We start from the raw sequence: 26,474 nt of genomic DNA on the forward strand, positions 1-26,474 counted from the left end.
ATTTAATAAAATTTCGACTGAACTGACCTTTTAAAAAAGAACGTAAGTTTCGTATGCAGAGTCGTTTTTTCATATTTTTTCATTTATCATAAACACTTTGAATGTGAGAGTTTTATTATAAAATTATAATGTACCTGAAATTTTAAATCAAAACATAGTATTTATGTGTCGAATAAATAACATCCATGATGGACAGAAAATACCGTTAACGTTTAGTCATGTATTCATATATCCTTGCTTGACTTGATCAATATCAAAATATATATTGAATGCTCACTTCTGCAGAGTTAAGTACGAGGACATCAATTAATATTCCTTACCTGGTTTATTAACCCGCTGCCTGCAGACAGAAGTCAAATATATAAGGAAGCCGGTTTGTGTCAGTGCCAAATATTTATAAAATTTAACTCGAAATAACATGTAAGCAACTACGTCGTTGTAACGAGTAACTAAGTCGTTAAAACAAGTAAGCTTAGTCGTTAAACCGAGTTAGCTAAGTAAAATAATAAAAAAATACCCCTGACACTTACCGGCTTCCGTATTGATGTGAAAATGTTACTTGAGTAATATGTGATACTAATCATCTACCCGCACTTCATATTTAAGTGCATTTTGTCTTCTTCTTGATTTTCTTGACTTATGAATTACAGCCTCGACTGACTCCATAAACAAATCTTCATTATTGCATGTACAGAAATTGTAAGTTCATTGACTTAAAAAGGTTACTTCGTTACTGGGTCAAGCACTCGCAAGCCATTTTACAATGTACTTGTTTCTTTGTTGCCATTCATGTGTTCGTGTGACTTTCTTTTTCTTTATCTTCTTCTTTGAATAAGAATCAAATTACCCGTAAAACCATAAAATGAAAGTGATTTCATCAAACTGAATTGAGACCATATCGATTAGTTAACGAATTTCTGTTGGCTTTATTCATGCACGACGGTACAGTAGAATTATCATAGAAACATTCATAAGAAAATTCAATACGTTTGTTTTTACTTTCTTTAATATTCATGATACATGATCTGCATGATAAGGACAATCCCTCCAGTCTAGGAGCTATTTTCTTCAACATGCGCTTTGACAACCGCTTACTAATTTTCGAAAAAAATAATTAGCAATTTCAAAAGTACAATTTGAAAAGGGAGTTGTACAAAGAATATGAATTTATTATTCATAAGCGAGTATGAATTTAGACATGGCTGAAACAAACAGAAAATATTACAAATTATACAAGTCAGAAACTATTTCAAACAAAGGGTTAAGACTGAATAAATTATTATATTGCAGAAGCTTGAGAGGGGGTTTGATATTTTGCGTCGGTTAATTTTCACCAACATTAGTGAATATCCATTCACCGTTATGTAAAGCTTAAAAATAACAATAACACCATTTGTGCCACACTGAAAGATTCGCCGTTTAGAAGGGAAAATATTGCAAAATGTGCAATAATTGGTGTTACTGTATTGTACGAAATGTTTTGGGATACGGTCTGCAGCGAAAAATCAACTTTGGAAAGGTGTCGCTACTCGTTAATCTTAATTCAATGTCACGTATTTATATTTACAAGTATTAATATTTAAATGACTTTTAAAATACATATTAAAAAGTTAAACGGTCGTGTAAAATGAAGTGCAAAAATCAATTTAAATCGTCAATAAATCTGCAATATTATGCAAAGACATGCAGTGAGTAAAACACGAAACCCTCTTCCGTCATGAAACCTACTTCAATTACGTGTGAAGGTCAACGATTTGTATGCATCTATGAATACTCCATACGTGAATTCCATTCATTAAAGATGTCTTAAATTTACCTTAATCCTCTTCATTTATTTTTTTTTTGAAATGCTGCCATACATAAATTGATTTATATGTATATATCGACGTCTGATGCGAAGCTTCACAATTTAGAAAAAAATGTTCAACTTTGAAAGGCAATTTAATTCGAATGTCGTTCAAATGTTTTCATTTCAATACGACAGGAAAGATGGCGGTTACTTTGGTTCTAGTGAACTAAGTTGACCTTTAATAACCGATGTAATCGCAATCTTTTCGAAAATGTATGTAAAAAAGGGAGAGTAATACAATTGCTAAAGACACAGATAAAGATTTGAAGACAGGATGTTATCAATTACAGGTTATCGTACTGCCTTCAGCAATGAGCAAAACCTGTATCTTCCTGTAAGCTAAAAACAGGGCACCTGGATGGGAAAAATTCGGGTTTGAACCCCCTCTGCTTTGAAAGCATTGTTAAATTTTAAATGGAAACTGCGATACTATACGCACAATGTTTACGATGCTATACTATACGCATAATGTTAACTTACATGAATTAGGTCGTATGAATTGTATTACATTTGTCATTTCGGGGCCTTTTACAGCTGGCTATGCGGTATGGGCTTTGTTCATTGGTGAAGACCATACGGTGACCAATATTTGTTAATTTTTGTGTCATTTGGTCTCTTATGGAGAGTTGTCTCATTGGCAATCATACCACATCTTCTTTTTTATATTTCATTTTTACACTAATTTAGTATTTCCATTTGACTATCATGACTTACCATTTGGTGCTATAAAAACTACTGGCAATGGAACTTTCAAACCTAATACTTGACCCTATACCTGTAAAAAAACAATTTAGTTAAAACTGAGTCCACCCTTTGAATCAACATTTGTCTAGGAATCAAACAATTGCAGACAAACTTTATTAACCCTCATTATTGTGCTTAAAGATTGATTTTAATAACAGTTTAGAATTGTAAGTTTACAGAATGAATATATATACATTTGATGTTTTGTGCTGTGTAAATCCAAAATATTGGTTCATTACTAGTTCTTAAATATACTTTGATAAAAAGATTATCAACATTTAATTTACAGTTCATATTCTAGAATAAACATAATGATTGTTCGTCCTCCTAAATGACTTTTTATGTCCAGTTGCTTTTATATTTCAAGTGTTTAAATTGACCATATATAGTACATACATTTAAAAACATATGTTGTAGTGAATGTATGGTGCTTTAATGAGAAAAGCCCTATCAGATTACCAAAGGGAAAGAGACCGGGTGCTTCAGTTATTTTGACACTGATTTTTATTGTATATATATATATATTGATGTTTGATACATCTAGACTAAATGCACACCATTGAATGAATAAAAACTATCCTTTATATATTTCGTGCCTCCAATGCGCTTGTCACAATTCATATTCATTGAACCATTCAGTAATACTGGAAGATCCAGTGTACCCGAACTTGAAAAATCAAACTTTCAAAGTTTCGGAAAAGAAACGAATAAAATGTTTTGAACCATTATTTGTTCGAAGACTGACCTTGGCTTCTGCCTTTGGACCTCCCTATAAATATGATTAACATTGTTTGGACTATCTTATAATTCTATCCCCTTTGCAAATGCATGGTTACACGTACTTCATGTAAACTACTGTAGTAAAAATCGATTAAAGTAATATGGTTTTAATAGCATCACATAAGTAACGGAAATAATATAATTGGTTTAAAACATTTTATAGACCTTTTTTAAATGTATCAAACAGATTTTATAGACCTTTAAAATATATCAACCGGATTTCATACTTTTGTGATATATTTTGAAGCGAGCACAAATTAAACGCTACTTCAAACATGTTCAAATTAAAGTTGAATATACTGTGTACTATCGAGAACTGTCAATCTTTTGGCATACTGCCTCCAAGTGGCAAATACTATTCGGTCACAGTATTAAGATATAAGTGATATAGTGTAATTTTATGAAGATCTGTGGTAAACAATGTCATTATGACTTCACATTAAATATTCATGTATGCTCCTACATATATATTTTCTACCTACAGAGTGTTTCAGGTTAAAAGTACTTTCGTACCTTCATGTGAGAGATCACATAAGGGACTAAATTTGACTCCCATGTGATATAGAAAAAGCTAGGAAATATATAGTATCCGATTTCTATGTTGTAGAAACTTTTCATATTTCACCACATAGGAATGAGCTCGATCTCTGTTTTTGGGAGGGGTTCGTGTTGCTCAGTCTTTAGTTTTCTATTGTGTTTTATTATTTAAGAATTGAATGCCTCTTTTTGTAACTTTATTGGGGTGTAAAAGCGTTGACCGAAGTACATTTTGTATGAAGCGCGGAAGCGCTTCATTCTAAAAATGTACGCACGGTCAACGCTTTTACAACCCTATAAAGTTACAAAAAGAAGCATTCAATGCTTATAATTACATTTTTTTAGCTATGATCATGAAAACACGAATTTTATAATTTTTTTATTTAATTCACCTGTGCACTTTATTGTGGGACCACGTGTTATCCTGAATGAAAAGTTTTATTGAGTAATGCAATTGCTTAAGGAATAACATGTAATGTGCAGTTAGCCAATCAGAATAAAGTATTATAATGAAACATACATCTAATGTAATTATATACTGTTGTTTGTCTTTGTCAGTTGATCATCGACTTATGAGGATATTACTTTGGAAGCTTCCACCTCTCTTCTATATCAACGAATGTGCTGAACTGATGACCAAACCTAAAAATCACTGATAACTATAAACATATATGATATATACAGAAAAATTACTAATTATAATGTATTGGTTTTATTTGCAATACTTTTTTTTTCTTTCTGCGTTTTTCTCATGCCATGTTCCTAGTAAAACCGTTACAATGGACGAAAATCTTAGATGCACTCTAATATTTAAAAATCATTTGAGCAAATATTCTATATTTGATCTGTTTGCCCAGGTCCCCTGCATAGAAAACTTGAAAAAAAAGTTTTCAGGTATTTTGATAATTAAAATTTAACTTTGTAACCCATGTTTTATGAGCATTCTATAACGTGGGAATTACAGCTGTGGGACATAGCAAAAGTTCTGTGACAAAGGCTTATAGATCGCTGACTTTCTTAACGTAAATTAAATGAATTAATAGATTTGATTGACGTAATCTCAATTAAATCATATTTGCATTATTTTATTAAAAGAAATATTTGATTTCTTTTAAGATACAACTTGAAATGTAACAAAACTATATAGATTTGACCTTCTTTTTCAAACCTCTTGTGGCTTTAAAATTGATCTCCCAACTAGAGTCGTCACTAGAACATTACAGTTTACATGAATTTAATTTTAGGAAGTAGTTTTGTTTACTTTTGAAGTCAGTATTCACTGATGGTTTTAAATAGTACTTAACATGTTTGATTTTGCTGCTAACATTCAATATTTAAGATTCCATTGTTTAAAGTGGTGTCCTGGAATTAGTTCATCGTCAATCCAGGACAAATAGACAATCAATATTATCGTTTTTGTATGAACCTTGATATATTGAATGAGAAAACAAGCGATGTATACATTTAAGTCCTAATGCAGTCAAATCGATTCAGTGTAAAAAGAATTTAAGAACAAAACTTTTTTTAGACAAAAACAGAAAGCAAGTACTACTTCACGGAAAAGAAGTATATCATGTTAGACATGTTTGCCATCGCAATTTAAAGTGAATACATGCATGTTTTTACCCTAGTCCCTAGTACATCATATATGTTATTTTCTTATATGTTCAGGTTAAATTTTAAAAACATACAAAATTTCGCCAAATTCACGTATAACTTTCATTACAGTCAGTGCTAGAGTTAAACTCGTATGCTTGCTTATTTCTAAAGCTGTGTACTTTAAAAGCTTAACTTTTGATATATGTGCGAGACCAAATAGGGCTCTGTAGTATGACGGTGAAAGTACTTAAGTTCAAAACAATTTTTAAACAGAAACTTCTATACCTCCATTAGACTTTATCACAAACTTCATTTTTTTTAAATGATCAAAATCTTTGACAGATCCATTAGAATGATGAATGTCCATATATACAGTTCACAATTTAGACGTTTCCATTGACAAAATATCATATTATCTAGGGTTCTTTTAATCATGATAGGAAGGTTCATTAAACTCCTAATAGTACCATCATCATTAACCTTTATCTACAAATTTGACTTTCAGGGCCGGTAATTATACACATTTCATGGATGGTGAAAATATTAATTTGTTGAACTTTTTGAGAAGGTTAATTGTCTATATTGGCTAAGCTTCATTAGCCTTCCACCTATTAAGAAAGCCTATCCATCATCGAATAAGCTAAATTTTTCAAATTAAAATTATAAGTAGAGCAAACGTACAGTCATGTAAACAATTGGAGCATGTAGAAAGATGAATGATTGTCATTATTAAAGGATTGAAATGGTTGAAAACCAAAACAATGACGATGTAGATAAAACAATAAATGTATATCAATACCTGGCTAAGTGTGTGAAAATATGCATTTTCAAAATTTCAAATGTTTCCATAGTTATAAAGCAAAAAATTTCAATAAATCGATGTCTGTGTTTTGATGCCGGTTCCGAAGTACATGGCTACTGGGCTTATGATACAAGTATAAAACAAATTTTATAAACTGACATTTAAACCAACATATTTGTGATAAATAATATATGAACTATTGTGTGACAAATCTTTATCGAATAAAAATAAATAAAAATCAACATGGCGAATTTACACGTGTTTTATTTTTTCACCTGTCTTTTTAAGTCATAAAAGTTTAAAAAAAAAGTATCTTGTTTACAGGGGTTAATCTTAAAAAGTACGCATGCTGTAATAGAACTCGTTGTTTTGGTTTTTAAATTGTCCGATCAAATTCCTGCGCATCTGCATGTCTCCACTTTTCTATACTGAACTATAGCACACATTTTTGTTTGTGTGCAAGCTGACGCCCTCCTCTGTGTGTGTTGGATTTTTTTCGCAGTGTTAAAGACCTATTAATGGCCTTGGTCTGTTTTCTGCTCTTTGGTCGGGTTGTTTTCTCTTTGACGCACTCCCCGTTTCCATTCTCAAGTTTGTGTAAATTATTTACAAACAATTTCACGGAAAGTCGATTAACCTGTTTGTTCAACCAAGAGATTTTCTACATATAGATAAAGTGTCCGAAACTATTAAAACAAAATCAAAGAAGCAAGTTTCATATGTATGTAATATAAAAATCGTTTAATATAATCGAGTTATTTGGGTTTTGTAATAAACGCTATGATCTGTTTCAAATAGAGAAACATGATATAGTTAATTGATGCCGACTATAGATATTTCTGACTAAACCCGTATCCATTATTTAATTCTTCAGCTCAGACTTCATATTTAGTTTCCGTATGCTAATTTTTATAAACGCACAGATCTTTGAATTTACATTATGAGATTTAACTTAAGGATTAAATACCAGAAACATTCAATAATAGTCTGGCAATATTCCAGTCCGAGGTTATCTGAACGGTTAAAGCGGTGGGTTACAGAACAAAAGAGCACTACTGCACCGATTAAAACGTGACAGACCCCATTGATCGAACCTGACTGTAATATATTGATGGAATAATTTGTCTCCGAGGAAATATCAATGCATATTTAGACAACATCCGGAGTATTCTTTTATTCTGTTTAATAAATTTGTTAAACTGTGTTCTTTCTGAACAACGGGTCAAATATTTTCTATATTGTGGAAAGATAAGATATTTTTGTATTCAAAGAATGTTGTCGTTACCAGTAATATAAAAGCAGGTTGTTGAATTATTTTAGTTTTCAATAATATTTTGGTAAATGAATTAGTAAACTGATAAGAGAACTCACGTAAAGTGATAGGTTTGACGTTTAGTACTTTACAAATACCACAAAACTGTTGATTTAAATTTACAGACAGGGCCTAAAATAGAGTTTTGAACAAGGAGAAAGTGATAACTCCTTCATAAGGATAATGTATAGGAAAATGTTAAAAGATCATAAGACATACGAATTTAATGTGGGCATCTAATGAATTCAATCATTTTAAACAATTGTACGGCTCGTTTTTATTAAGAAAACATAAATTCTGAAATATTAGAAAGATCAAAACCTTATTTTTAACCATAAAGAATAATCAAGAATGTGTCCAACATAAGCATAAAACAAAAAATATATTAACAACAATACAATGTATAGTAGAGGCCATAATTGGCTAATTCCAGTAAAAATGGTGTAGTCAATGTACTTCTGTTATGAAAATACATTTATTGTTTGGTTTTATTTTTCAAGAAATTTCGAAAACAACTTACAATCATATAATGTATCTCCCTCATACAAAGGTCTGATACCTTGCATAGGTTTTAGGTATACTCTTTGGCTCTTTGAAATTAGATTTTGTCTTCAAAACTCGTACATACATTTGGATTTTGCCATAATTTGGATTTAAGCATATCTGTATAGATGCTAACTGCCGTAATGCGCATCTGGTGAAGTATATAATTGGTCACTATCTATTGATAGTGTTACCATTACTTCGATATCATACTAGACTGTAAGACCTCGATAATATCTTCAGCCCAGTAGCTCAATATACTTCTATACAGTCAAGCACATACGGATATTGCTACATTGAAATTTATATCCTTAAATTTATAATCAAATATCAAATCAAGGAATTTAGCTTTGACTCGTTGTTTGGGTTTGGCTATATGCTTGGTACGTTTCGGTTAATTAGCCATTCGATGTTTGTATTAGGTTTTGTATTCTGAAATATGATGCCCCTGTCATTACTGAATAACAACAATTGTCGAAATACGCATCTGGTGCAGATAAGCTAGGACCATTTACGTAGGAACTTATAATTCATCAAGTTCAGTCTGTTATTGTTAGTCCATATTTGTCCTTTTATTATGATCGTAGTAATTTCAGTTTCTGATCTTGACGTCTTTGATCAAATTATAAAAAAAAGGAAATTTCTAATACATAACTTTATCAAATAAATCTCAGGAGAGGTCTTAAATGAATCAAGACAAAGGTAGGAACCCAAATATAATTTACTACACAAACAATCTTAATAATTGGCAATTCGTGTAAACGGCTGTTTTAGTCAAAACGTAAGGTTGATATTTCCAAACTTGTACACCAACGGAATATTTGTGAAGTTTATTTATCGTTGTATTGCCAATTTAGACCTAGGTTTGATCTCGTTAGCGGTTGTCTAATGCTATATATGTTATGTTTTTGAACTTATAATAAAATTCGGTGCTATGGTAGATTTGTTTTGAATAAAAATTTGAGAACCCCTTTACATATTTTGAGATAATAACATCAAGTTGTGAAGTTCAAGACAAAACAGTATATCGAATGGCATTAGTGTCTAAAAATTCTAAATAAAAAATACGGTTTTGTTGGCGTTATTAAAAACGATTTTCCATGGTCATTCATAACAAGAAAGCCATCGTAATTTCAAAGGAACAAAAATCCCATTTGGACAGTGACCGCAAGGATTGACCGTTGACAGGATCTCTCCGGTCCGAACATGACATAGCCATGGAAGTAGATACATAAGTTAGTTCCACGAAGTCAGCGGGTGCAGTTCTGATTTTGATGGATTGACAAAATAGCAATCCTTCGTGCCTTAGCGTGCCAGTATTTTGCAATTGCTTGAGTATATACATTTATTTACATAACAATTTTAATGCAAGTACAATATCTAGAACAAGCAATGCAAGTTTCCTTAACCACATTTTATACACCCACGAGAAAAAAAACCCAACAAAATAAAAACCCCAGATTATAGATACGTTTAGAAAGCTTTCATGTTCCATTTAAACAATAAACCTTATATAATAAAAATAAATAAATCATTACATTTTGAATTAGTAATGTCATAACATCGATGACATTGGAAGACGAGCTAATTCTCAAATCAATCATAAAACCAAAGTTTACCTTGACTTTATCATTGACAAAATTCAAGCCCATTGCATTATGGGTAAAAACAGTACAAGAAAAATTATATCCATTTCTGAAAATTAGTGAAGAAACTTTGAGTGTTATTGATAATTGAAACATTTTCAACGAATTTCGTTCACAATGTAAATAATTCATCAATCACAAATTAATAAAACGGAAATATAAAAAGTTAAAGTTGACATAGTGTTTTTGTGTCTGCAATTGAGTGCAATAAAATCGATTGGTCATGTCGGAGATGAGGTGTGCTGTAATGTTTAATCAAACGGTTCACTAAAATCAATTAAGACGCGAAGTTCGATTGAAAACAATATCTTGTAAATCGGTTAAAAACAAACTGAGGTTAAAATATTTCAGTCGTCTTTCTAATTTTAAAGTATAAGAATTCCGTTTTTTCTTAATTATTAAAGTTATTTCTCATTTGAATTAATACATGTATACAGGTAAATGTTTTAATTGATGAATAGTTATCAAAGGTACCAGGATTATAAAACATCAGTAATATTTTTTTGGAAATCATGAGCAAGTATATTATCAAAAATAGTCTTGGACATATTAATACGTCTAAATAACTTGCAACGTTAGTGTGTTTACTGACCAAATGTAATTTTCGCTTCTCCTGAATTTTCCATGGCTTCCTTTCAATGAAAGATCAGGCACAAATGTTTTAAAAACGCCACCAATTCTGTATTTTTAATTTATAATTTTTAAACACTAGAGACATGCGAGCATATTATTTTTCTTGACCTCCAAAATTTGATGTTGTGACCTGCAGATATGAGAAATGTTTTTAAAATTTTTACGAGGTACAATCTAATGTATCCTCTGACTTATTCTGTTTTCTTTGATATCGATAAGAGTTTTTAAACATGTAAAGCAACTTTTAATCTCATAACAAAGATGTTCTGTTACAGTAAAATTTACTATAACGTTTACTTGAATTCTATAGTTCAGCTGATACTCCAATGTTGACTGCTGTAACCCTAATTTCAAATAATTTGTTTTTAACATTTTTACCTTTTATGTCGGTTTATTTTGTTCCCACATTGTTGTCAGTACAATGATATCATATGCAACTGTCATACAAGTTAGAGGTTTAATCCACCATTTTATACACAAGCTTAAAAAAATGCCTGTACCAAGTCAGGAATATGACAGTTGTTTTACATTCATTAAATGTGTCTGAACTTTTAATTTTGCCGTTAATTTTTGATAAAGGACTTACTGTTTTGAATTGTCCTTGGAGTTCGGTTCTTTAGTTGTTTAACTTATTTTTTTTAATTTTACACAAGTATTGTCAAAACGCAAGTCATCATTGTAACTTTGAAAACATTCTTTCACTTATAAATTTCAATTCAACATAAAATACCAAGTATTGATATACTTGTCTGCAGAACTTAAAGTAGATGTGAAATATATCAATTCGTAATGCCAAAAAGAGTTATATTTCACAAATTTAAGTGGAGAAAATAATAAATTCGATTTATCGTGATCATCCAAGGTTTGGGTTTGGAAGAGTCTTTCAATTTCTGATTTATAAGTTCTTTTGTTATGGTTTTTTTCTTAATTTATATTGCATTTAAAAAATCTTTCTGTACCCTTAATCGGGAAATATGGTCCATTATTTCATCGTGTAGATGATTTGTAATATAAACCAAAGTAGACTCAACGGACTTAATGATCGTATTTCTAGTAGCATTATGGAAACATAACGTCGCCACATATATATAATTACAAACTTGTTTTATCGGGTTAGCTTTTATATTGAACTAAATGAACATAATTTCAAAAAATTAAATGCAATATTTAGTTTTAAAAAGAATACAGGAGTCTGCAAAAGAGGGGCGAAAGAAACGAGATATTCAGTCAAACTCATAGATCGACAAATCTACAATAAAAAAACTACCATTAAAATCATCAGCACCAAACATTTTTTTTTTTTTTATTTTTTTGAAGTAATTAGAATTAATTATAATATCTTGCAGATGATACCACAATGGAAACAAGAAGATGCATTGAACTTAAATCGAAAATTAACCGAGAAAATTAGTAATAACTGGTGACATGGGAACAAGCTTTAGTGTACTCTGTAATAATAAAAGATCTACGGTGGTCATTTCTGCGAGCGTCCAGAACATAAAACAAGAAGATGTAAATGACAATATCATAAAGTCGCCCCGGAAGTTACATCCATGTGAGTCACGTGACTCTGGTATAGAAAATGAGATTCCACACGGACTCCCCGGTTTCAATACCGCAGATGGCGAAAATAATATAATTGACGAAGATGCAGATGGCGACGACGAATCGTCCGATGATGATATCCTTCCAAGTGAAATTACCAAAGTTTCTCGCCCTCACTCGTGTCGGCTTGGCACCAGATCATCGTCTCGCAAAAAAACCGAGGATATAGTATTAGCAGAAGACAAATTAGTAAAGATTTTGAGAAATGGTAAAACTGGAAATAATTCGTCAGATGAAAACGAACAAGACATTGAACGAGAGGACAGTTTCTATGGTGACACAAGACAAAATATTAAATCAGAGCTCAAATGTCAAGACAAAAGAACTAAAGTAAGTAGGTTAAAAAGTGGTAAAGTCACAAATGGCGCCACAGTGATTGGAGATCTAAATAGCTCATCCGGGGAATCTAGTGACGGTGAAACATGGGTTATTCCAGATGAAACAATTGATCAGTCTAGGAGGTCGTCACAAAGAAAAGGCTGGGTAAGCCAAGATGACGCTTTGGGTGATGAATCGGAATCTCCAACTCTGACGTCAAGATCGCAAAACGGACTGGACTATTACAGAATAGTAAGTGACAGTTACCGACGCTATGATGCACATATCATGAAGAAAGCAAGCGAGATGTCTATATCCAGCATCTTACTAATGCCGAGTGATGGCTTAATATCGCCTACTAACACAGAGTTGGATGAACCTATTAACTGTTTGCCTTTTCACCTGCAAAGGGTTAGTGCACACATATCATATATAATCACATACATGGAGAAATTAGAATATTGTATTTCTATAAATGATAGAAATATATACTGTTTTGTTGGTCACCATTATTTTCATAAAAATGGATGACGTTTGAATGATTCTAAAATGAATAGACATTTTCTAAGTTCTCCATGACTGATTTTTTAACACTGCAATTCAGGAATAATGTAATATTAATAAGAAATGTATTTTTCACAGTTGGAGCTACACGTGTTTTTATATATATATAGATATGTCCTAAAATCGATATAATGTCGTATTCTGTTGGGATGGAGTTATTCATTTACCAAATTATAGTTTTCAAGTTTCAAACAGAGTTTTTAAATATAAGTGGAGAAGAAACTATTAAGTATTTTCATACCATGTCAATGGAGATCTTTATTGCGCATTCTTATACAGTAACTTCACAATTTAAATAACAAAGACAAAGTAAAGCTGTTAAGAAAAAATAAATCTGCAATTTTTGAAATTTTGATTTCTTTGTTTACTTTTTGGCTCAGGCACTGGTCTCTGCCAATTTTTTTTTTATCCTATATTCCCATTTTCAAAGCCTGTGTCTATGCAGCTAAAATATGTTTTTGATCTAATGACTTAATTCAACAACTTCGACGTACTGTCAGTTCACGATAGAAAACATTGCTAATAGAACAGTTCACAGCTTTTGTAGTAATATATCACAGAAGGTAAACATTGCATTTTAATCGGCTGCTTTGGTAGAAGATTTTTAAATTGTGGGGAAAGATAGATAATCCTGGATTGCACACCTTTATCGTGAGAATGTATTTACTTTTATTAATTGAATTGAGACATGCTTTGCAAACTAAAAAGAGCTTTTACCTATATAATGCGAATGTGTGAATATGTCTATATTTATTTTCTGGTTTTAATTTTGATATTGTATAAAATGTGATTTTTGCTGTGCATAGGTTAAAATTTAATTTGAAAGACTAAAATGCTTTAAAAAAGTCTTTAAATTTTACGCGATTTTCTCATTGTATTTTGATGTAAAGTTGCTGCACTGTCAATCGAACATTGTTTATTAAACTATCTATATTGATATATAATGCAAACATAAAGTCTAATAGGTTATGAAAAGCATATATAACTATGGTACAATATGTCAATATTAACGTTATTTTGTTATTTCGAAATTTACTAACGGTAAAGCTTTTACTTGGCAAATTGCTAATATATGATTTTTAATGACAGTTTCCATTGTATGTTTCCTGGATTTATTTCTCACATGACAAAAAATAACAATACCTTCCATTAAAATAATGAAAAACAAATATTTGTTCTACAGTAAAAACATCATTACATATCAATTTGAAACCGATTTACCTACTAATAGCCACAATCAATATCCCCACGCAGAAAAACAAAAAACATATATTGTCAGTTGACATTGATCTTTTTTTGAAAATTTACATCTCAATGCATTTTTTACAAAGAGAATGTTTTAATTTTTAAAAACAGGGAAATTGCATTCTGTAGGATTTTACCTATACTATATAAATAATAAATTATCTGTCAAAAATGTGTAGATAAAAACCGTTTCACATCATCAACTAGAAATAAAGCATGCAATTTACTGCATTGGTCCATAGATGTGACCGATAAATAATATAATAGGAGTATACATTTTCAGTGATTTAACACAGACATACACTTTTACGATCTGGTACCAGGGGAGTAAGTAGAAACTGTTTTATAATTTAAAAATAAGCGAAAAACATGTGATTTGAAAATCGGTCCGCAGTCGACAAATTTTGAAACAATAGCCTCCACACCTTCAAAACTTTTCTTGTTTTTCATTGGCTGTTGAATCTTTCAAATTTGTATCTGCATAAATCTTCAAGAAGCTGTTACTTTTTAGAAAATGGACGACTTGGTGACGATGTTTATGAATTCACTCCGTGAAAGACGGAGAAAAGGAAGACTTACTCAAACAGAATATGAGGGTATAATGAAGAATCTACGAAATCAGCTGGTAGCTTTTGTCTTCACTTGTATAAATAACGACTCAACACCCAGAATAGAAGTCACGGTAAGATATTGTTCATGTTGTTGATATCTTCATAGACACGGCTTCTTATTTGGAATTTACTATTTGTTTCAAAGAAAAAATGCATAGGGAAATGTCTGTTGATATAATGAAGTCTGAAACATGCACATGTCTCAGTTTTATAATCCCACTGCTGTTTATTTTCATTCTATCACTTTTTCAAAGATGTCGTTAAATATCTTAAGGATTAGAAACAAAATGAATAAATCACAAATTGAAAAGTGAAAAGTAAAACAAAGAATAATGTTACTGTAAATAAGATGTCTCAGTAAAAAGGTTACAAACACATTCATTTATAAATAGTATGTAACGTGTTAGCTTCATTATTAAGTTAAAACGCAAATGGACTGTCCTCATTGATCGACAATACATTTGTTGAGCTTGGTGGCTTGGTAATTCATCAGGCAATATTGTAATAGGTACTTATTGTGTACCATACTGTATTCATATTGAGCAAGTAATTCACAAAACAACCTTCTCAAAGACAACAACAAAAAACCCCAGAAACATCTGGCAAAGTACTTTTTAGTACTCAGATATATTAAGGATTTCCTGTCACTCAATATCCCGGAAGATGGACAACGTAAAACTAGAATTTATCACAAATAACGGCAACCGAAGTATACTGCTGTTCAGTAGTCATAAATCGATTAAGCGAAAACAAATTGGGGTCACGAATCAAAACCGAGGGAAACACATCGAGTATGAGAGGAAAACAACGGAATAACAGAAACAAAAAAACTGATGTTTTTTCCCAAGCGTCAACATCGTATTTCTCAGCAACAACATACACTCTGTCCAAACAGTTTTGTAACACTATCTCAATTGGTACCTATCGCTCGTTGGATATTCACAATACCGGACTTCATTTGAATGAGTGTCATCTATTTACAAAGCAGTGTTATAAGGAAGCACGACTTAAATCTAATATAATTTGACAGGATCTCTGGTTCTCCCTAAGGAATTTCCCCCTATTTTTCAGTATCCCATATTTCAGCGGGACATACAATCGTATGTATCCCATTAAAATATACTAACAAAAGTCTGCTTTATTCATATCTCCTAGATCTATTTCCCGAATTGATTCAAATGAACGACTTCAGTTAAACTGGTATCTATGACGAACGTTACGATTTTAATTTTGATATTGTCATCTTTCCATTTCTCAGTTATAACATATCCTCTGTTACACAATATAACGTTTATTTAGTGTATTTTCTAAGGGTTGTGTGAATTCAATAATATAGATATGCTTATAATATACACACATCTGAAACCGAAACTGCACTCTATCTACTATCACAATCTCGAATCAATTTAGTTGATCGAAACGATCTGTCTGTCTCTCAGCTCTCCAGAAACATGTGATCTGCAGACATCAGCATGGTTTGATTTTTTTCTTTCAATTAGATCCTATTGTCTATTGTGACGTCTTTTAATTTGTCTAGATGATGCATTATCATGCAGGTTCCTTTCATTTTGAGAATGGCTTTTCCCTAATCTTGAGCATTGCGCCATTGTATTGACTATCTCTTGACTTGACAGACCTCTTGGTTTCTTTATTTCCCCTGAAAGCAGCCAAAGGTATAACATACTATAAATTTTAATTCACCAAGTCTAATATCTTTATATTATTCACCTAAGAATGGATCTAAATCATTGTTCAGAAATTAAAGTCGCATTCAAACCCACGCTCAACAAATTATCATTTTTTCATTTTTTTGAGAATATCATATTTTTGGACAACAGATAGTTACTTATGTCATTTATTCGTGTATTTTCATTAGAATCTAAAGGATATCAGATTAGAGATGAATAATAATTTACGGGTATGTAGATCACGTGGTCAGTTCACGAAAGCTCCATCCATTTCATTTTGTAGATTAGATTTTTATTACATGTTGTTTTATATTGTATTTTGCAAACAACTAATCATTACTTTTGTGAATAGCAATAATTAATGAGGTTTGATATATATTTGCTGTATTGTTTTGCCCACTCAGCTAATAAGTGTTATACTTCCAAGCCTGGCTTTCATCCCAATATTATACTCACTGTATCAAACTTAACAGCTCATTCAAAGATGTCAGGTTTAATTTTTTCCAATTATTTTGTTTACTTTGCCACACACGGAGTATACTAGACTTTCTTTCTACAGTTATATTATATTGTAATTTTACTTTTTTGTTTTGAGTGCACATGCAGAAATTTGAATTTTCTTTGATGAACAATATCTTATTATTAATGCTTTAAACACTTCACTACAATATCGATATCATATCACTGATATGCAATATGCACTTTTTATTCCTTTGTTGTAATATGGCTGTGTTGCAGTCTAAATAAATATTTATTCTCGTTTGATATTTTGTATCTTAGTTTTTTTAACATGCGTTTTGTTTGGTTGCCATGCTTTTGTCCTACTGGTTATAAAACAATAACTCTTTTCTCTCTCTTTAAGACAAAGTAACTTTCAGTTGAATTTCATGCTTTTGTATTTACATAGAAGGCTAAAGTATGTGCTTGGTCATTTGAAAATCAGTTATTTTAGTGTGTATTGTCATTTTTTTTCGATGAAGAATTTTGTTGTGAAAATGTTCATGCTGTATCAATACAAAACCCTGTCATTCAATGGTGCATGATATTGTCATGTTTTGGAAGGATTAAAAGATGCCAATTAACATGACATCATTTGCATGTGAAACTACTTTATTCGAGATGTTTTTTTTTCTCCATCAAATACGTTTTTGTACCTGTGGCATCACTTATGTGTTTCATAAAATCAATTTCAGTCGGATTCCAAGTCTTTGTTTTCGGATAACCCATGGGCGGTCCAGATAAATTTGCATTCATCAGATGAGGAAGTGAGTATAGCTGTTATATTTAACAAATAGAAAACTTTTTTGTGCACATTTAAAGTATGAGGGCTGGTGATAAAACAAAGAAGCAAGAGGTAAAAGAAGTTTGATGTTTGAACTTTTTATTCTGCATCTGTGTAAATTCCAATAGCATTGCAGTTCAATTTCCTGTGCACTAATTTAAATGCAGGTATTCGATATCAAAGGGTTCCCTTTCGTAGATTAACGCAGTAGTTGATTAATTGGCGAATTTATCCGACCTATACCTGCAGATGAGATAAACAATATATTAATGGTCATTATACAAGATTTTTACGACCATAAACATAGTAGCAAGCTAGATTTTAGGGTAAACGTTTGTCTTTCGACAAAAAGCTGAGACAGAGATAATGCAATTTGATATATTCTCATGAAAAGTATATCATTATAACCAAAAAACATAGCGCCATACGTAAAGTGAAAAAAGATATTCAGCATATATTTTTTATTGTTGCTTCTAGATAAAAATGAAACAGAATTTTGACAATGTTCTTATTACTTCTTACAGATTCTTCAAACTTCCGAGAAGCAATTGGCTAAGCGGCTTGTTAAGAAAGGTCTTAATATAAGTAAAGAAGATATTGCATGCTTGTTGGGAGACCATCTCAGGACCATAGAACAACTTCAACATGTGAGGGATTCGGGAAGATTACATACGTCCGAGACTAATCAAGATACAAAACAGAGACTATTATCTGCTCCTTCCTCTCGTAAAGATAATACAAACAATAATAAAAGGAAAAAACCACCACCTACCGCCCATCCTAAAATCAATAATAATCAAAAGTCCAAATCTTTAAGTGAGACTAAACCTAACTTATTGAACAGTGCCAAAAATAAAAAGGTAATAAAACCCAAAGGAAGCTTAAAAGGTAATGCTGTATGTCCAGTTGTTTTGGACAGCAGTGATACTGAAAGTACGATAGAAAATAGCAGTGACTGTGATACACCAAAGGCCATGATTTACTCTGACGCAACCGACACGAAAACATACTGGATACAACCATCCAACATTGACAATCAAAACCAAGCTGCCGATGAAGCATTTACATCGCTTAATGCACCAATGTTCACTGATCAAAAGAGCAACCAATCAAAACCTTATAATTCCGCTTTGAAGAAAACAAATGGAACAGACTCTTTTCCTAAGGTTTTGAAGAAAAGCACATCTGATGCCGATTTGCAAAACCTTCCACAGACGAATTCACCAGTAAAAGTATCGAAACTAAAGAAAAGCATTTCTCTGGATGAACAGAAATTGCAGTGTACACTTCCACCTAATTTGGTACGTATTCATAAACATGTCAATGTATATCTCATATAACTTATCATTCTTTGGCTCCATACTAAGTACAATAGGTGCATATGCTTAATGTCTTTAAGATACAAATATAATTATCGGGCAATTTATGTTTCATATTATATTGCTCCATCAGATATCAAAGTGCTGGAAGTCAACCTATAATAATACATTTATAATTTTCTTTTCCATATATTGTATTTGATTTGTCTCCCTTAGAGTAACTTTTATTTTTCGTTTAAACTTTTATAACACTTTCTGTCGTTTGATAATATGTATTCAAGCATAATAAGATGTTATAAACTTAAGTTGCATAAAATAATAAAGCGATTATAAAATAAACCTTTTATATTTCATACCTCAAGGTTAAATAAGTGCTCCTTATATATTTCATATCTCAAGGTTATATAAGTACTCCTTTTATGTTGCCAAACTGATACTTTATCGGTATTTTATTAGTACGAGTGCTTTGTTTTTTCTTCATGCAAAAGAACATTTGAATAATAAAAGTTACACTCTAATTACCAATTTTATAAATTTCGTTTTATTTTGTGCTATAAAAAATGTTTTGATCGTTGCATCGTTGCAGACTAATGAAGAAGCGGTAGTTGCCACAGAGTTGTGCCAAGTGTTCTGGAGCAGACGTCAAAGTCAGTCAGTATCAGAGTACTGTCAGCAGATAAAGACAGCGAGAGATGATTTCATATTACAATATGGTCATTACTTCAAAGAGTTGATTAAGGTAAGTTATTTCATACTTTTGTTTCATTTCAATAGTTTCGTTATATGACACTAAAAATGTTTCTCAAGATTTTAAATATTGAAATAACAGATTTTGATTTCTCATTGTTGTTTTGCCAAAGATACCCAAAAATATTTTTCATTTTTTTTTTATGCGAACTCAATGTATCTTAATCATAACGATTGGACAGAAGTGTGTCTGTTATTTCATAAAAATTATGAGCGAATGAAACAAAAAAGTGATTGGCAAGGAGTTATATCAGAATTATCTTTTTATTTGCTAGACGGTGTAATGCTAACATCATCATATTTTTTTTTCATTCGTCGTGGTTGTTAATAACGTTTTATCTTGTCAGTTTTTATCTTATATTTGAATTTTCGCAAAGCGGTCTTAACATTTTTCATTGCTCATCCATACCACAACATAACAGTTTGTCCTTACTTTTGTGGGATAGAGGCAATGTCTGAATCCTTAATCTTCATTACGGTGTAATTTGCATGGATAACATTCCGTGGACTCGTAAGAATTCCATGACCATTATGATCCACTGCATATAGTTGTGCCCACCAATACTGACCCAGTTTTTTGTTTGGATTTGACCTAGTGTGCGAACCATTTCGATTGACCTGCTTTTAATTGTACTTTGAAATTGGATATAGCGTTAAAGATATACTTATACGCATTCAAAGTCGAGACATACTGTTTGAGTTACTTCGTAGATAATGTCTTGCAAAAGATTAAAACAATTATTTTATAACCCTGGAAAGAAAATGAAGAAGAAGATGAATAGTGCGCAACCAAAGTAAAAACATGGAATACCCATCTGTATTTGATAAAAAAAATTCTCCGATTTAGTATTGTTGCCCTAACATTAGATATAGCATTATTCATTATTTTTTTTTCTCCAAAAACGACACACTAAAGTTATAAGTTTAAGCGAAGTAAACACAATTTCAACATTTTTTCACGGTCACTTAAAAATGTTGGTCATTATACTGAAGACTAAAATTTTAGACAATAAATGACATTGTCTAACTTTCATATTTGTATTATTGTTTATTCAATTAACAAAAATGATAATAGTATTTGGCTTACTATCATTGTGCTAATTTCAAAAGAAATTAGTTCCATATACCCAAGGTTTTGAAACATATACCTAATTACAAGTGTTTAGGAAGGCATATGTTACAATGTAATATTAACACCTAACACATGATACTACACAATGATATGCAAGACACCGGTTCTTTTTAAACTCAAGTAATCACCCGTGTTATAAACGACTACGTATGGGGCAATGTGATAGATATCTTCAGAGTTATTAATCTTTAACAATTTAAAACAAAGATGAGTAATCATTTGGCTTAATGCACTGGAATAAAATCATATTTTGTTCTGCACATTTAGGCTAACTTGTACTTTATAAATTTTGACATATAATTTTTTTTAAATACTTTTCATCTGGTAGTTAAACCTTTCCGAGTCAATTCAAGTTTCAGTTGGGTTTTTTGTTCAAATTATTCCTCTATTATTCTGCGTCCTCCTTTTTTCAACCTTGATAGAATATGTCTCTATTTATATACGTAGTCTTCATCGTTAACTGTCTTGCAGTTGAAAAGCGATACTATGCTACTTGTTCTACTTTTGGCGAATACTTCATGATTGCTCCCAAGATAATAGAATCACAACCGAGAATTTATGTTGAGAATTATAAACACACAAACATAGAAACCACTCGAATGGTAAAATAAACATAAACAAAAAATCAAAAAACCAAGATGTCTGCTTGGAAAATTGTCTTTAGTGCATTGTTCAGAATGGCCAGATGAGATTTAAATAATAAATAAAATTAAAAGAAAACAATGATTAATAAGGAGACTCCGATAACACTAAAGTACAAACTAGGGTATACATGTTAGGTTTCTTTTTGCCATATAACTCATAAAGTTTCTGTGCATTCATTATCTTTGGCTTTGACATGTTTTAGTTTGAGCATTCTTGATGAAAATAAACCTAAAATTAAAACGGTTCGAACTTACAAAGAAATTTATAAAGAGTTATTTCTACAAACTCATATACAAAAATGTACAACAAATGTTACGGAACTTGTGATATACTGGAGGTAGAAGCAAGAGATCAAAAACTAGGAAATTAGAATCCATATGAAATAATTACTTGAAAAGTGAACAAAACGGTTCTTTTAACGATTTGCGAGTTTAAGTATTATATTTTTGAGAATGGTTTTATGACAAGACTTAAATTTATTTAATTTAGAAACAAGAAACTCAACACTTGTATTTTGTTTTATTTTTGTTTCAATTCACGTTTTACTGGTAATTGGGATAACAAATATTTAAATTTCTGTTTCTTTTGTAACCAAGGATTTTGAGACTGATCGCGCGATAACTTGACACCCACTTAAATGCTAATTTTTGGTGTCTCCTTAAACCTTTTGAAGTCAAACGTATAAAAATATAGACTGTTATAAATATTTAAATTGCCGATGCAATGATTAAGGTTAAGCTTTTGTTTAGTAATTCTTTATAACTACGTCGTTTTTGATACTTTTAAAAGCAAGTCGAGTTGACCTTATGTGACAGAACGACTACAATAAACTTTGCAGGTCGAAGTGTCGTATTGAATATCACATAATTAAATTCTCCGATGGCGATCAGATAAATGAAGTCTATACCTAGATTTTAATCGCACTATACTAGTTGATTTAATGAAAAGCTACATGCTCGCGAGGACCACTTCAATCAAATTGGCTTGTTAAATGAATGTTCTTTAAACTAAAAACATAGTATCTTTTAAACTTTTAACAAAATAATGCTAATATATCACCAGTGATCACCATAAAGCTACTATGTATCCTATATTTTCGTGTACAATAACCGTAGATATTATGGAAGAAAGCATAGTCTTCATTTTTATTTCTGCAGCAGAAACCTCGTCATTAAATAGCTATTTTGAATTTGATACTTCTCCACGAATTGTTCCTAGTGTAAGAGATTTAGGAAATGGGCTAATTATAAATATCCTTTGGTGTCTTTCGCCTCTCTTTTATAATAAATAATTATTCATACATACGTATTAGATGTTATTAATATGTTTTGGGCTTCATCGATGAGGATCATGATTGTTTCTATAAAACAACATCAACCCTTCTAAGTACATAGGCTATCATGTGAAAGGAGTTTATGATAGTTCGTCATTAATTTCATATATATTTGTTATACGGTTTTACATTCTTCCCCTGGGAGCGAATTAGCACGAACATGTAAATTCTTCAGATTTTTTGCAAGACTTACAAATACTAATAATGAAATTGATATCAGATTCGTAATAATGAAATCAAAAGGAAATAATAGTTATGTTATGCTAATTAAGAATCTAATCCATGTCTATGTTGATCTATTGTTCTGACTTTAGGAATCCACTGCCAACTAAAGATAACGTATATTATAACTTGAAGCGGATCAACTATTTACTCTCAAAAAAGACTTTCATTTGAGGGAATCGAACTTACGTGCGATTTTGTCATTAATCATCACATTACGAAGTCCATGAACGATACAAAATGACGACACGTTTATGTTTTGAAAACTTATGTTCTCCAACTAAAAAATGATTGCATACTTTATATTTCGAGAGAGGAATAAATTAAACAAAAAGAGTAATGAAAATCAGACCTCCATTCGATAGCGGTTATTCATCTATAATTACAATACAACTACAATTGAAACACTCATTTATCCATGTAACTTGTCAAAACAAATGATCAATGCCTTACAATATTTTTTTGCATTTAACCATTTATCAGTTTTTACTTGTATCACCATAAATCTGCCATACAAACATTGTGTCAAATAAAATTAAACATCGAGACACACAATAAGCGAATCTACTTCCTTCCTTAGCTTGAACAGCGGTATACTACTGTTGTCTTTATTTGTAAAATATTACCATGTGGTAAAACGATCTACATTTTTCTTTGACAACGAAATATGTGCCAAGCATATAAAAATTCATCTAAAATATTATTTCGGATTAGTGATACAATTCAATTTCTTTACAAAGTGTCGTTCTATTATTCAGAGCAACTGCCTAAACGAGAACGGTTTTTGATGACTGATGATTAAAAAAAAATATTTTTTGTTTTTTTTGAAAATATTTGAATATTTATGTAGATTTTTTACGCTCCCTGCAACCCATGGAAAGTGTGATATGGTAACTTCTATATGTTAAATGTCTTGTGTCACAAGACAGTCTGTACATATGCTCTTTTAAGTGGGCTTCCCTGCTAATGGTCTAGCGTTCAATTGTTTATCCTCAAAAGCTGACCAAGTTATAATGAAGAGAATACTATAATTGTAATACATGCAAAGGTTATAAAGATCAATGTTCCATATAAAAAGGATTGGTTGGTCTCCGACTTCAGAAAGAGGATCAAAGAATGAAATTAATAATTATCAATGTAAGTTTTTTTCTTTATTGCATAATTAAAATAAAGTCGTAAATTTTCATTTTTACGAATAATAATAAAGAAGAATTATTTTGACATTCAACATGTTTTATTGAATTTAATCGTGGGCATAAGTTGCTAGAACGTAAATGTTTGTAAATAATTTATGAGCAGAAGTCATAATTCTGTAAAACTTTAGAACTACTATTTGATTTTTTTTTTTATTTAATTTTCATAACCATAATTTTGCACTTGACGTACTGAATACAATCATACATATATGATGATGTCAAATATATTACTGACATATTTTATGTTGCATACTGTAAGAAAATTGTTAAGTATATTTTAAACGTTGATTCATTAGCCTTTCCGTACATTTCAAATCTTGATTCCTTATATGTACATGTAGTTAGTTCACATGCCATTCATTCAAATCATGCAAATTATCAGTAATGTCATGAGTTAATAGTTGCTTTTTTCATAAAATGCAGCGAAAAATGTTGCATCTACATTCAGGACAAAAACATGATTATGTCATATATTTATTCAAACATGTTAGCAGTCTGAGATTGGGTATGTCCTGTTGATCTATACCATAAAGCTTCTTGGAGATATTATATGATTTCCAATGCGACAACTTTCCAATAGTGACCAAATGACGCAGATTTTAGCAAATATAGATCACATTCAACTAAGTGCAAAACACTTTACGGTATAGCAATCCAATAAATGGTGGAAATATGACAAAATGTAAAATGATTTAAACGAAAACAACAACGGCGTGTTATTTGTAAAAAACAATATAGCAAAAACCAAAACTGATAGACTGAATTACAGGCTCCTCAAACAGGTTAACTAGCATCAAAACTCGGTGTCGACATGCTATAAAAGATGTTTGATAAAATCGGTCGTTAGTGTTCTCCTTTGAATTGTTATAAATTTGTCTCGTTAGGTCTGTTTTGTTAAAACATACTTTACTGTGTATAGGTTTTGCGCATTGTTGAAGGCATAACGGTAACCATGCAATAGCTGTTCAAGTTGCATTCTTGTAATTTTGTTTCTGGTTGATATTGATCTTCTTGGCAATAATACTACAATTAATTATTTTGGAACATCTGTAAAAGCTATATGAACTAAAACAAGAAATTAATACTCAATTACTCAGTGAGGGGCGCATGCATCAATATTCAAGGTTAACCACAAATGAAGGTCAAAATAGAACAAAGTAAGCACTTCCATTACTTTCAAAGCGTGTACGGTATGAACTTAATTATAACAATATAACAATACAGTTAATTTGAGAATAATTATTAAAATTTAGTTACCCCTTTTACTTTGTAAACTGTAAGGGTTTAATTGATGTATTAGTTTGTATAAGGAAACATAAATGTTGACATGAAACGTAAGTAATACAACGATTAAAATCCAATATCTGATTGATGTTAAATGTTGATATTTAAACCAACAAAAACCTCACCGACTTTCACTTTATAAGGGAAAAATACAATACCCGCTCATTATATTATGTAGACAAGATTTCTAATTTGCTACTATTAAAGGTATGAAGCGATCTCTTGATTTGACATCATCATTCGATGAAAAAAATCGAATTTAAAATAATCGCATTACATAAATGATGCAAGTAACCTAGCTAGTAAACAATACCTACTTATACATATCCCGTCAAGTTATGTATTGTATCAATACTATACGTGTTGAACGTCCCTGTTGTTCATCTTATAAACCTTACCTTCCATTTCCTCCCATTTTCGATGACTTGTTCCAATCGTTCTCTGAAACAACTGGAACCAGACTGAATGTAAGGAAATGGGTCGAACTAACTAACAACATCTTATATCAGTCTATAAATTGTATATTAGAATACTATAATATGCAGCTGTTTTCCTGTAACCTAGCATATTAATTTGTGCAAATGGGAAACAAGTAAGAAATGAGCTGAAGTGTGTTTTTGTGGCTGGCTGGATGGATGATAAACAACAATATCAGTAATTAAAAAAAAGACTTTAAGAAAAAAATGGTTTTAAAATCAAAAATATAAATGCACCTTGAAGTTTTCTTTGAGAATTTTTGTACTTATTGTACTTATTACACTTGTTACACTGACATCAGCTTCTCAAACACTGAATCTGTGTTTTTTTTTGTTGGCCTATATTTCCACGATGGTATCAC

At 31.0% G+C, this 26,474-nt stretch overlaps 1 protein-coding gene across 1 annotated transcript in view; it reads left to right on the forward strand.

Moving 5' to 3' along the window:
- LOC143055428 (uncharacterized) overlaps window positions 1-26,474 on the forward strand; it is a 74,672-nt gene that overhangs the window by 20,532 nt on the left and 27,666 nt on the right. The window contains exons 2-7 of the mRNA XM_076228875.1: window positions 11,792-12,779; window positions 14,689-14,859; window positions 17,670-17,741; window positions 18,283-19,059; window positions 19,664-19,816; window positions 24,776-24,857. Coding sequence (XP_076084990.1) covers window positions 11,871-12,779; window positions 14,689-14,859; window positions 17,670-17,741; window positions 18,283-19,059; window positions 19,664-19,816; window positions 24,776-24,857 — 2,164 coding nt within the window. The 5' untranslated portion in view covers window positions 11,792-11,870. The remainder of the gene's footprint in view (window positions 1-11,791; window positions 12,780-14,688; window positions 14,860-17,669; window positions 17,742-18,282; window positions 19,060-19,663; window positions 19,817-24,775; window positions 24,858-26,474) is intronic.

The sequence above is a fragment of the Mytilus galloprovincialis genome, chromosome 1 (genome assembly GCF_965363235.1).
Source record: "Mytilus galloprovincialis chromosome 1, xbMytGall1.hap1.1, whole genome shotgun sequence".
NCBI classification, from domain to species: domain Eukaryota; kingdom Metazoa; phylum Mollusca; class Bivalvia; order Mytilida; family Mytilidae; genus Mytilus; species Mytilus galloprovincialis.